Source organism: Strix uralensis, chromosome 1 (assembly GCF_047716275.1).
Source record: "Strix uralensis isolate ZFMK-TIS-50842 chromosome 1, bStrUra1, whole genome shotgun sequence".
NCBI classification, from domain to species: Eukaryota; Metazoa; Chordata; class Aves; order Strigiformes; family Strigidae; genus Strix; species Strix uralensis.
The window spans coordinates 3601531-3615171 of NC_133972.1; the positions used below are offsets into that span (position 1 = coordinate 3601531).

At 45.5% G+C, this 13641-nt stretch overlaps 1 protein-coding gene across 2 annotated transcripts in view; it reads left to right on the top strand.

Moving 5' to 3' along the window:
• Positions 1–13641, top strand: part of PTH1R (parathyroid hormone 1 receptor) — a 133841-nt gene that overhangs the window by 60853 nt on the left and 59347 nt on the right. Inside the window, exon 2 of one of the 2 annotated variants that reach the window (XM_074869291.1) lies at positions 5479–5584. The exons of the other annotated variant lie outside the window; for it this stretch is intronic. Within the exon in view, the coding sequence (XP_074725392.1) occupies positions 5479–5584 (106 nt within the window). The remainder of the gene's footprint in view (positions 1–5478; positions 5585–13641) is intronic. 2 annotated transcript variants of the gene reach the window in all.

Below are 13641 nucleotides of genomic sequence, written 5' to 3' on the forward strand. Positions count from 1 at the left end.
AAGCCCATATGATATTTGTTCCTTTGTGCTGGCTAATGAGTGTCTCCAGAGTGAAAGGATGAGAGGTGCTGGGCTGCACATAGGTGGGCTCATAGCAGAGGTTCTTGGTAAAAGACGAGTGAAATGTTGAATATGCAAATCTTGGTGAGTTATGGCTGCAGTACTGTTGTGGTTTCACCCCACCTGGCAACCAAGCACCACACAGCTGCTTGCTTGCTCCCCTCTGGCTGGATGGGGAAGAGAAACAGAAGCATAAAAGTGAGAAAACCCGTGGGTAGAGATAAGGACAGTTTAATAGGTAAAGAAAGCAAGGTAAAATAAGGAATTCATTCACCACTTCCCATCAGCAGGCAGGCACTCAGCCTTCTCCAGGATAGCAGGGCTCCATCACACATAATGGTGACTTGAAAAGACAAATGCCATCACTCTGAATGTCCCCCCCTTTCTTCTTCCCCCAGCTTTATATGCTGACCATGATGTCATATAGTATGGAATATCCCTTGGGTCAGCTGGGGTCAATTGTCCCAGCTGTGTCCCCTCCCAACTTCTTGTGCAGCCGCAGCCTCCTCACTGGTGGGACAGTGTGAGAAGCAGAAAGTGCTTTGACCCTGTGTAAACACTGCTCAGCAATAAAATAAAACATCTCTGTATTATCAACACTGTTTGCAGCACAAATCCAAAGCACAGACCCATAGTAACTACTGTGAAGAAAATTAACTATATCCCAGACAAAAGCAGCACAAATGCTCACTTGGATGAAGCACTTCTAGCACCTCTTACCTACTTCTTCATGGTCCTGAACAGCAGGAGCAGAGAATACAGAGTAGCTTGTGTTGAGCATCTCAAACTGGGCCATACCCTGAGTGTACGTGTATGTTCCTGGTTACACAGCAGGACACAAGGTTTCTGTGGCCTTTGAAAAATAGAGGAGGTATAGATATTAGGAAGCATTTCGTTACAGAACGGGTTGTTGGGCGTTGGAATGGGCTGCACAGGGAGGTGGTGGACTCCCCATCCCTGGAGGTGTTTAAGATTCGGGTTTCCATAGCGCTTGGGGATATGGTGCAGTTGGGAACTGTCAGTGCTAGGTTAAAGGTTGGACTAGATGATCTTCAAGGCCCTTTCCAACCTAGATGATTCTGTGATTCTGTGATATATATGAAAATAACCTTATTCAGTCAATCTGTCCTAACAGGCTATCTCTAGGAGCTGCCAGTTTAGGATGTTTAGAGAAAGGGACAGCTCTTGTGGTTGCCACCTTCCAGTTTTTGGTGATCAGCAGTTTAAGACCTTCCTGCATCAGAAATGTGCATCCAGGCTACAGTGTTTAACAGCTATAGATGGAGCTGTCTTTTATTAATTTGTCTAATCCTATTTTGAATCCAGTGATGTGATTTGCTTACATGCATTGTCCTGCTTCTTTTAGACTTTGTTCTCTTCATCTTGTGCCTCCCAGGTCTCAAATACTGCAAAATTGTGACTAATTAGCCCCCTTTCTCTGCACCACCCAGTATCTTACAGACACCTTTCATACCGGTACCTCCAGCCCCACCTCTCTCCCAACCCCTGGGATCCAAATCCACTCCAAAGCAGTGGCTGCTTCACTGGAAGGAGCTCCCACCTGTTATGCACTCCCGCAGATCATACCTCAGCTCGTCTGAAAAAGAAGTCACTTATTTTGCTGCCTAGGGATATTCAGATTCAAAAAGTTGGCATACAAAACTGCTAATGATTTTAGCAAGGCCACCCCACAGTAGTTTTGGATCAGGTGTTGAGACTGGTTGTCAAAGAGAAAGTTTTGCCAAGCCAGATCCAAATATTTTTAATAACATGAGTGCATCTGAGTTGCAAAGAAAATGTTCCTGTGGATTACTTTTAACCTTTGACAGCCAGGATGGAAAGATGAGTAGGGCAGCATTGTCTTGAGGTCAGAAGATCCAGAGTAAGAAAATCAGATGCACAGGAAAAAGTGATAGTGAACAGTTAAAAGTACTCCAGCAGCTCGCAGGTCCAAAGCTGCTCTACGGTTTCCAGCTCTGGGTGTCCGCCCTGTCCTACCTACTGTCCCTTGAACCCAAGGCTGAGTCATTTCAGTGTCTGATCCTGCAGCATACTGCTCAATTCAAGTCTGGAGAAGAGGAGGCTGAGGGGAGACCTCATCGCCCTCTACAACTACCTGAAAGGAGGTTGCAGAGAGCTGGGGATGAGTCTCTTGAACCAAGTAATAAGTGATAGGACAAGAGGGAATGGCCTCAAGTTGCGCCAGGGAAGGTTCAGACTGGATATTAGGAAGTATTTCTTTAGAGAACGGGTTATTAGGCAGTGGAATGGGCTGCCCAGGGAGGTGGTGGACTCCCCATCCCTGGAGGTGTTTAAGAGGCGGGTTGACATAGCACTTAGGGATATGGTGTAGTTGGGAACTGTCAGTGCTAGGTTAATGGTTGGACTAGATGAACTTCAAGGTCCTTTCCAACCTAGATGATTCTGTGATTCTGTGATTCTCTGTCCCTGGAGAGCTTTCAGCCTGGCTAACACATTGAAGAGTTTCAGCAAGGGGTTTGACAAGGGATGGAAAGTGGGGGTGAGACAGGAGGGGACGGCAAGTTCAGAACCACCAGCTATCAGCCCAGTTTCACTTAGGTGTTTAATGTGAGTTATTCAGCAGCAAAGGAGCAGCATTGCCAGACTGTGTAGTTTTCCTACAAGTCTCTTGAGAATAGGTATCTCCTTCAAGTCACAGGATTTAATGAAAATCTCTATTCTTATTCATATATAAGTTTACATACATGTTTCAGCCTCCTTGACCAAGCTGAAACACAGAAAGACAGGTCGTAAATATATCTCTTAGCATTTAAACCAATTTTGGGAGAGGGGAGAGAATGGGGAGTTGGGGTTTTTTAAGGGTCTGGCAGGTTTTGGAAATTTAATATCAGTAACCAGGGCTCAGGAAAGCTGAAAATCTGGGCTGAGTTCAGAGCTCTGCCCCAGCCATTCTGCCCAGCTATGGGCAGAGAGCTCAGTGACTTCATTCCCTTTCTGGGAAGTAAAATTTCTTTTCTGTGCCTGGCCTAGAGACCATACATCCCTCTGGCTGGGAGCTGTCCTACTCTGAGAGTGATGCCAAAGGAGCCTGAGGACTGAGCATGCAAAGGATGAATCATTTGAAACACCTGAGGTCAAATTCTACTCTGCCACTATAAATCCAGACTGACTCCTCTAGCTTTGGTAGAATCACTCAGGGTTTGTGCAGATATAAATGACAGCAGGATTTGACCCAGAGGTTTTATGTTTCCAATGAAAGAGTTGAAATGCAGGATGTTGCCTTAAATGTGAACAGGCCAAACATCTGGAAAAGGATGGCTTTGTTTTGCATTAACATTAACGCAGTTTTGAAACCAGCTCCCACTTCTGAAGGATTTTTAGCATGGAGTTTTTCCAAGGACATGAAAAACTAACTTCTGTTTTACTCAGAATCCCCTTATCAGATCTAGCTATCCATCTGCATGTCCATTACCACACCAGCTGCTCAAACATCCACCGTTCCTCTCCATAGGAGCACCCTGGGAAATTGAATCTGAGTTTACTTCTAAGCTGGATTTCATTAACCCTCATTATGTTATTTGTAGTAAGTCTTGCTCAAGAACTGATTTGCCTTCAGCTGATTTATCTTACTTGCTTTCCAAAATTAATTAACTTAAACTGAGTGAAGGAACTTTAATTCTGAATAGCCGTGCTTTTGGGGAGTATGATGAAATACCATACCCCCCCCTTCAGTCTGTACTTCAGAGGGATTGAAACAAGCAACCGCCTCCATGGGCAGTCCCTGCAACCTGTCAACAGGTTTTCTTCTCATCTGCAGATCACTACCAGCTTCACGAGGTTCTGTATTCTTTCCTCTGACTGCCTGTACTATGCATTAAGGTTTTTAGGTCTGCTCCATCCATCAGGATGTGGAGTGCTACCCTTGGTTTTGCATTACAGATTTACAGTGGCCAGACTCACCAGCACAGTTAATATAAGTTAAAAAAAAAAAAAAAAAAAAAAAAAGTTGTTTTGTATAAAACAGAACAGCAGCTCTTCTTGCTCACATTATGTTTTCACAAGTGAGTGCCAAGTTCTGTACAAATCCAGAGAGAGGCAACATCTGCTTTCATTGCATTTATAGTCTGATTAATCAAGACAGACAAATAGGGAATCAGAGGGAATGAGAAAAGCAGTGATTTATCCCAACTTACTGCATCACTTAATTTTTAGGTTAGGGCTATGGATGTTGATCCATAATTCAGGAGCCCTGTAAGGCGTTACATGTGGCTCTTCTGTGTTTTAAACCAGCTTTGGGGTGATCTTGTGGATGAGGATCCCTCCCAGTCCTAACCTCCCAGAGACTCTTCTGCCATGACTGGCAGAGTACCAAGGATGGACCCAAACCTCAAAGGTTTCATAAAGGTGGTCAGATCCTGCAGGTCAAAGCCTGCAAGGGAGGTTTGTCAGTAGATGGACATAGTCCACAACTTTCCTCACCCCCTTCTATGCTACAAATCACAAAGCACCTACAGGGTACGATCTGCATCACCCATTCAAATCTAGGACAGAAAATGAATGTAGGAGAAAGTTTAGTGTTCTTTTAGGGGGAAAAAGCAAGAAAGAACAAAGACAGTATCATGCCAGTGTAGCTGGGACTGACCTGAGAGAAAGTTCTTTGTAATCTCAGACTTTATCTGGCAGTGGGACTGGTCCTGGATGTCTGAGCAGGACACACAAGCTAAGTACCCAAGAGGCACAGCAGAAAATTAAAGCAACTGTATTGCATTAGATCAAAGCTCTGTACAATATAACAACCAAATCATTCGTAAAACAAGCCTTCCCCACGGTTGTACTCTCAGCTCCCTGAGGCCAGCCATGCCTGACAGGAACATGCCACCTTCATGAAGCAAGATTTTTTTTTATGACCAGCAAGTGCCTTTGAGGGTTGAGTATCACCATATATCAGCAAGCAGCAAACAGGAGGGTAAAACAGGCTCTGGGTAAAGCACCCTCCCTGTCCCCCTCTTCTTGTCCCTTGACCTCTGGAAACCTTACAGGAGGAGAAATCTAATCTGCCCAGGATGATGCTCACAGACTCTTTTCCCTTGGTACAATATTATTTACTAAGAATTTTAACTCTTGGACTCATCCCTGCAAGCCAGGGCACACCACACCAGAAATTGCTACCTTACTCAGTGTGTGCATGTGTATACTGTGAACAACTGCAGCACGCGCTTCCTTTGCCGTGTATGCAGATGATTCCATGTGGCATCTTGTAAGAGGTGTTACTTGGGACACTAATTGTTGAGCAAACTGAGATATGCAAGCAAGACTGGTGGAGGAAACTCCTGATGCAAAGATTTTGCATTCAGATCACCTGCATTATCTAGGAAGTTTGTGTCCTGCTGCTCTTCGCATGCTGAGGTTTAACCTCATTTCTCCCCGTTGCTGCAGGTGGATGCTGATGATGTCATCACCAAAGAGGAGCAGATCTTCCTACTGCTAAAAGCCAAGGCTAAGTGCGAACGACACCTGAAAGCCAAGGTGCCCAAGGTGCATGGTGAGTGTTCCCACAGCAACCCAGACTGCACGGTTGGGGCTGGGCCCTTCTCTGCTCAACTCCAGCCCTCTCCCTCAGCCTCATACACAAAGCTCAGAGCATGTGAGGGAGGCGGCTGAAGAAGGCCCAACGTATCAGTTTTTCAGGTTAAGCTGTGGGGAAGATCTTGCAGCACAAGGTGTTGGAAAGCAAGGTTGTCACAGCTTCTTTCTCCTGCTCCAGAACTCCAGATGCCAAGGAGTCAGGGGGATGCAAGAGTCATGGTCATGGGCTTACAGCCCTTATCACTAAAAAGTCCAGGCAATGCACAGGAGATAATATCATCAGGCAAAGCATGGGAGATAGCATCAACCATCAGTTCTCCCAAGATCCTTTGCAGCAAGACACCAGTGGTATGGGAAACAAAACATCCTTCCAACACCCCTTCTCTCTTTCCCTCTGACATTCTCTCTATTCTACTCAAATGGGCCCAAGCTCAGCTAAGCCTCTTTCTAAAACTTCCTTTCTATTTTGGGCTACAAAATCACTACCAGACGTAGGGCTGGAGGAAGAAGGAAAGAAAAAAGCTCTCTCATGTGGGCAGCAAAGTAATCATCCCCCATTGGTTTCTTTCATCAATTTCACATGTGTTAATTACTGGTGCTGGGGCTGCATGCTGAGGCACCCTGCACCCATCCAGCTAGTCCTGGGTGGGCATCCTGTCCCATGTCCCTCTATTGCCTGAGTGAAGGGGACAAGCCAGAATGCTTCCCACCTTCACCACTGCATCTCAGAGATTTCTCCTCCCACAGCCATCACTGTGGGAGTACCCAGAGACATCACCAGCAGAGGGAAAGGTCCCCAAATCCAGCTGCGATTTTAGAGCAGAGTTGCTCACCTGGTGTCCCTCTCCTGTTGGAAATGACAGCAAGGGGCCATAAAAGCCCAGCTTTCATTTTATTTAGGCCTCTGGCTTTACATCAGCCAAAACCTCAAGCCACATCCTCTGTTGCTTCTTTTTCCTGTTCACCCAATGTCCAATTAACACCTCATTAAAAAACATGTGTGCAAAGTCATTTCCTTCTGTTGTACTAGAGACCACCTGCCTACCTTGGAATCTGGTGATATCACCAGCTGATCTTGCTCTCACATCCTATTTTCTAACTCTGTGAGACTGTCAGCATTTAGTATTGATCTCCCTCCTTAATTGTCAGCAACAGTGTTGGTAGGGCTGGGGAGCTGCGTATGACTGACAAGCAGACTTCAGGCTCCATCCTCTAAAGTAAATCTGTCCAATCCCAAATAGTACAGCCAAGAGGAGGAATCATCATGATGTCAATACTCACAGCAGTATATTGAAGGCTTTAAAGACTCAAGGCAATCATTAGCAATATATAGTTAGGTCAAATTAATCTGCACAAGGTTCACTAATCCAAAGGCAGAGTGAATGCTGATTTAACCTTTTCCAAGAAATATTTTCTTAAGATGTTGTGAAAGAACCTCCAGTGACAGTGCCTCCATAACACCCTAGAAATTCACTCTAGCACTTCACAAACAAGGCAGGGAGTTGCCAGACCATCTCTGAGATGGTCTGGTGAGTCGATGGCTGCAGACAGAGGGTTTTGCAATTTGTAAAAGATTTTTCTGCTTCACAGAAGAGTTGCCATCAACAGATTTTAGACTACAAATGCCCATGGACACACGAAATAATAACGTTATGGGGTATTTGTGAACAGACTAACTCAATCTCCATTTTGCAGTGTGTCTGCTCCTTCATGCTGCAGGAGGCAAAGGAGATGGGTAGTTTTAGATCCTCTTGTGGAGTAAGAAGTGACAGAACAAAAGGCTGTAATCTTCACTGTGTTAGCTTTAATGCAATTAATTGCTTAGCTAAGTGTCAGAAACTTAGTTTTTGCACAAAATCTTCAGAGCCTAGGGTGAAAAGCAGTTAGGTCCAATACGTTCCTCCTTTGAGGATATGGGATCTGGCACTTGGTTTCTATTTGTGCTAATCACCCAAAGACATATAGGTCTGTGCCCTTCTCAGCCAGGTGAAGCACCTCATCCCATTGCCTCTTCCCTCACTGTAGACCCAAAGTCTGGAAAGGACAACATGGTCTTCACAATTAAGATACACCAGCCCCTCTTGCAGAGAATATTTGTGGGGGCAAAGTGATTGTGACTTGGAACAGTATAAATCCTGGGTGACCAACCCAAGCCTTCAGGCAGTCTCCTGTGATAGCACTCAAAGTATTTCTGAGGAGCACCCACTTGGGTGACAGGAGGACTCTGTTAACTGCCGTGGAGGACTTGGGTTGTGTAACCACTCTGCCAGGTCCCCTATCTGTCTTGTCTTTGGATTTTTGGTGGTGTAGGACAGACTTGTCCCTCATGATGCATTTGTATTTTGGCTTTACAAGACCTAGCCTTTCCTGTAAGGAAAACAAGTGACTCTGCAGGCAGGCAGAGAGCTGTGCCCAGGTCCGTTTGGCCCTCTGATAATAATGGCAGCCCATGGCATTGATGTGCCACTATATCTATACCGAGTCTACCTGCTGGCAATGTGAACTGATGGTCCCCATGCCAGATGCAAAGAAGACCTCGTCTCTTTGCAAGATCTCCCCTGTGGCAGCCAGCCATGCTCCTTCCTGTATTAACAGTTCCCAGTGCCTCCTGAAAGCAAGGCTGGAGACTCAGCCCCTGCCCCTGGATTTTATTTTTCTTTTCAGCAGTGTGATGAATATGTCCCACTCCAAAGGCTGCTTCTGTCAGTATAGAACAGACTTATTTTATATTGGAGGTGGGGCAAGCCCTGCTGAGAAGTGTGTTTGCAGATCACAGGGAGCAGTGCACTCCTTGGCCTGAAATGATTTATTGGTCTGGCTGGTATTCAAAGGGCAAAAAGCATAGCCTAGCTCCTTTAAAATATGAAAAAAAAAAAAAAAAAACCCAAAAAACAAACAACACAAAAAAACCCAAAAAACAAACCAAGAAGAAAACAAAACAGAAAACACCCAACAACAATGAAAGTGACCACAAAAAGAAACAAATCAGCCCAGTCTCAAGGTATGCAATGCAAGAAGCAACACACGCTCCTGGTTCAATTTTCCTGTGTTATATTTAGTTTCTGGAAGTCTTCTAAATGGGAGAAACTGTCCCTATGTAGTTGGTAAATGGCCGTAAGAGTCATGTATAAGACCCTGGAAAGTTTGAACGATCTGTCATCTCTGTCCGTAATAAAGCAGAGCTACTCCATGGCATCCTGGAGGACTTCAAAGTCAAACGATCTGCCTTGGAAAAGGGGGTAAGGGAGTAAAGTTTCACCTGATGTGACAGTGGCACAGTGAACTTCAGGTGCAGATGTCACCCATAAAGCAAAAGTCATGGTTATTGGGGCCATTATGAATTTGAGCCAAGGTTGTCACAGTGTTGGTGATTGTCGTGTGCAGCAGAGCTGGATTACTGATGACCTTGAACATCTGAACTCCTTCTAGAGTTGATGAACAGATGTCCTGGTTTCGACCACGATGGAGTTAATTTTCATTGGAGTATTTCATACCATGTGATGCCATGCCCAGGGATTTAGGTGGGTGGGCTCTCTCGCTGGCTCTCTCTCTCCCTCGCGCCTTCTGCTCGTCGGCCCATGTTGTTGCTGGGGGGGGGCAGTCGCCACGCTCAGTAAGCCACTGCTGCATTTTACCCGTTTCTTTTTGGACTCACTATTGTTACTGTTGTTCTCTTGTTATATTTAGTAAATTCTTTCTTTTTTTATTCAACCTACGCATTCTCTTCTTTTTGTCCCTCCCCTATTTCACCAGAGAGGGGAGGGGGAGGTGAACGGCCGGCCATGTGACGTCTGGCTGCCGGCTGAGTTCAAACCTCCACAACAGAGAAGAGCACCTTTTGGGGTGGCATCTGCCTCCCACCTGTCTCCAGATGTTGACCACAGATTAAACCTAGGATTGCTGACTTAGATGGACCACTTAACACTTATGCTGCAGTATGATATGCTTAATGATGATGGTGGTGTGATCCCTAGAAGGTAGCCTAGCACTAAGATAGCTTACCTGAACATGTGGTGGGATGTCCATCTTCACAGCTTTTTGAGAGTTGGCTAGACAAAGCCATGACTGACCTGACCTCATGCTGGTTTTGAAGGCTGAAGGTTGGACAAGAGATGTTCAGAGGTCCCTTCCAACAAACATTTCTATGAGTAGTCCTGCCCAGGGAGTTTAGGATCACAAGCCAACAGCATTAAGGTTCCTTGGAGGGATTGTTTCCTCCCTGTGGAATTCAAGGCTCAGTTATCAAAGATTGGTGAGGGCCTAACTACAATGTAGCAGGTAGAGAGCTGGGCAAGGAGAGAAGGGGAGGTGTCCTGGTTTAGATAGGATAGGGTTAAGTTTCCCCAGCAGTGGGGGGGAAGCTCTAGCCGGGTTATTCAATACCATGCTGACGTCACATCCGGGGTGCCGAAGCGTGGGAGAATCGGTGAACACGCGTGTTGTGCGGTCACTCTCCTCACTGCTGTATCGGTACTTTTTTTTTTTTGTTCTGTTTATTGTTATTACTGTTCTTGTTACTGTTCTTGTTGTTCGGTTTGTTGCTGTTGCAGTGTTATATTAAACCTCTCCTTATCTCAGCCCCGGGGTTTTTTATTTCACTCTCTCCCCGTCCGGTCCCAGGGTGGGGGAGGGGCAGTGGCAGTGTGGTCTCGGACCCCGGCAGGGCCTAAACCACCACAACTTTTGGCGCCCAACGTGGGGCTCGAACCCAGAGTTGTCTCGAACCCAGACCCAAGAGTCTCATGCTCTACCTGGTAGTTCTTTTACACTGGAAAAGAAGAGGAGCTCTGCATGTTGTCTATCTCTTTTTCTTCTTTTTTTTTTTTTTTTTTTTGCATGTTGTTTCCAGTTATCTTGCATGTTCAAATCTGTGCTTGGTGTGTCATTTCAAAGAAGGAAAAAGGACAACGTCACAATGAGGCAGCAGTTTGGGGGAGATCATAAGGAAAGCACATCATATAGTCATCAAAGGATGAGACTTCTTCAGCCTTTCTTACATAACTGTTTGTGGTGAAGGAAAAGATTCACATTCAGCTCTGCTCGAAGGAGCCTAAATCTGTTACTACTTCCCAGAAATAATGCTTTACTGCCTAGCATGTCAAAGGTGAAAAAGGAGATTGAAATCTCTTCCATTAGTTCTGCTTCACTATATCTGAAAGTACCAAAAAGCTGGTGTAAGAGCAGGGTCTCAGCTGCCCAACGTCACCATCTGCTTGTAGAGCTAGTATCCTTCTGGGATCATTGTAGCAGCCTTCGGCATGGAGCAACTCTAATGGTGGGACAACCCTGCAGACAGCCCAGTGGTGTGGGATGTTTGGGAAAGGAGAAAGTTTCTGCCCAAGTCAGTAAGGAGTGACTTTGTACTTGAGAGTCCCATCTCTCCAGGGAAACTCTTAACCACAGAGGTCATAGGAAAAGAGGGCTTTGACCCCATGGCTGGTTTATTGCTGTTTTGCACTGGATACTTATGCAAGCTCTGCAACAAACAGATCTCTGTGCAGCTTGAAGTCTGGATTTCACATCTCTGCTCTGGGGTTTTGTCCTGCACCCCTCAATGTTCAGTGTTCTAGCTTGTGGATGGAGTCAGGAGAGGGCTTTGAGAGATGCATCCATTGCTATGGGCACACAGGGATACTTCCCTCTCATGGCTCTATAAGCCATAAGAAATAGAGGTGTACACTTCTACAGACAGCTTCTCCAAGGAGCCTTCTGAGGACCTCTTCCTGCAAACCCGCTCTCATCAACACTTCGAGCTCATACCTGGATTTGAACCAGACTGAATGAATCACTATTTTTCTGCCAGCTCAGAGGCAGCCAGATGGAAGGTGTGAAATGGCATCGGTAATGTCTCTTCTCTCAGAGAAGGAGAAGACGGAGTCCCGTGGACTTGAACTGGTCCTGCAGGGCATCTCTATGGCAAAGGGAAGGAGTGTCTTCAGAATAGTGTATATCCTTGATAAGACAGCTTGACTAATAAGGGCTGAGCAGAACTCAGTTATGATGACAGAGGTGCTAAGGACCTGTGTGTGTACGCAGAGGCCAGTTTTCTTGTCACCAAAAAACATGACTTCATTTGCTGTTTCAGACTCCCTTAGTACGGGCAGGGCCAATGGCGCAACTGATTGACCTGAGAAAGCTTTTTCAGAGGATGTTTGTTTTTCAGCTGGATCAGCTTCCTGGCCTGGTTCATCATGCAGCCACATAAACAAGAGAACCATCACAGGGAAAGGAGCAGTGCCAGGAAAGAAAGGTGTTGGTGTAAGCAGTACTGCATTGAGCATTACCTGCTGAACATCTGAGGCTTTGAAAACCCAAGCTGACTTATCCCTCAATGCCTTCTCTCCTTGCTCCCATGCAGCCCCACTTCACAACACGGGGTGTATGCATCCCCTCAGTGCTGTCAGTTCCTGTCCTGTGATCACCCTTGACCCATGCCTATCCCTGTTCATCAGAAGTTGTCGAATACCACCTGGCAGAGGGCTGTTTGGATCCTGCCTCTACCTGGCTATGATTGCAGACCAATGTTGTGATTTACTCCACTCCATGATAGTCAATGATCTGTGTCTTCAGAAGCAGTGAGGGAATTTGGGACACCTTGATTTTTTTATTTATTTTTTAGATAGAAAGAAATATCATGTAAGCTGACATGAAAGTTTGGGAGGGCTGCTGTCCTCATTCCTGGGCACTGACGCATAGGTATATTCAACGCCTCACCTCCAATCTCAAAGGAGAGTCTGTGACAGAGCCAAGATTTGGATTCTCATCTCCTTAGTCTTCAGCCAGGGCACAAGCCACAAACCACATTTCCTTTTGTCCTGGAATTCAAGGTGAGGCTACAAAGATTCAAATCCAGGTGGACAGAAGCTGATGAAAATCTCTGGACAAATACCACTTGACTGAAACTCAAGACTCTCGTCATCACTCTCACTTTAAAGCCTCCAGGTTTGTTTTGAAATAAGGAAAACACATTGAAATTTCCTGCAGTGCAATGAGTACCTGGGTTCTCCTTCTCTTTTGCCTGTCTCATTGCTGAGTGCATTTCATGGGCCAGTTCTTTTCCTGGTATAAACTGGCAGATTCCCATTCAGTTTAGTTAGGGCATCAATTTCTCTCAGATTCATTGATTTCTCCTACAGTTCAGCACTGCAACTTACTTTTTCCCCCTTTAATATTCGTTCAACCAACATTTTAAAAAGGGAAAAATCTGAATTTCAGAGATATCCATGGGTCTTAAGAGATGAGAGGTAACCTGGATCAGCACCAAACCTTGATTTTGAGTTGATATCTGCTGTTCCCTCTCACTTTGTAGCTACCCACTCCTAATACATTTACTTGGCAATCGCAGGCTAGAAATGGACTAACACAAGTGAAGAAGACACACTGTGAGAGGGACCTGTGAGTCCAGCACCACTGCTTGCCCCCAAGAAGGAAAATGAGATTTTGAGGAGCAGGTTTCTGTGTGTCATTCTCCCAGCACAGACATGGATTTGGCATAGAGACATGCACCAGAACTGGCTATTTTGAGTGGAAAATGTGATCCTGCCTGTGCATAGACTTCGTGAGCTCTTCCCCAAGAAGCAGACAGCCCGGAAGAAAAATGTATCTCCAATCATGCTCCACCATCCTCTGGAAGTAGGAAGACCTTGGTCTCCTATTTGTTCCACTTAGTATCATCCTTTTCCCTTTGCTGGTTTTTACTGTCTCAGTTTTATTACATTCACAGTTTTCTTCAGCCTGCACAATTATTAGCAAATGCTATGTGCCTCACCGTGCAGTGTCAAAAGGCAGCTCGTGAGTGGTTACGTTGTTCTCCCAACCAACCTGCACCCTCACAAGCCTGGCCAACACTGGCTTCATCTTTGTGCCAAAGGGTTGATCTTAATGTAGCTTCAGCTACTAAAAATGGCCATAAAAACCAGTATAGTAGGCCTAAAACTTGAACTGCGTATTGTGAAAAAAGGGAAGAGCTCATGGGAGTATGGAGAGTAGTGGTGTCCACCATTTTGTAGAGAC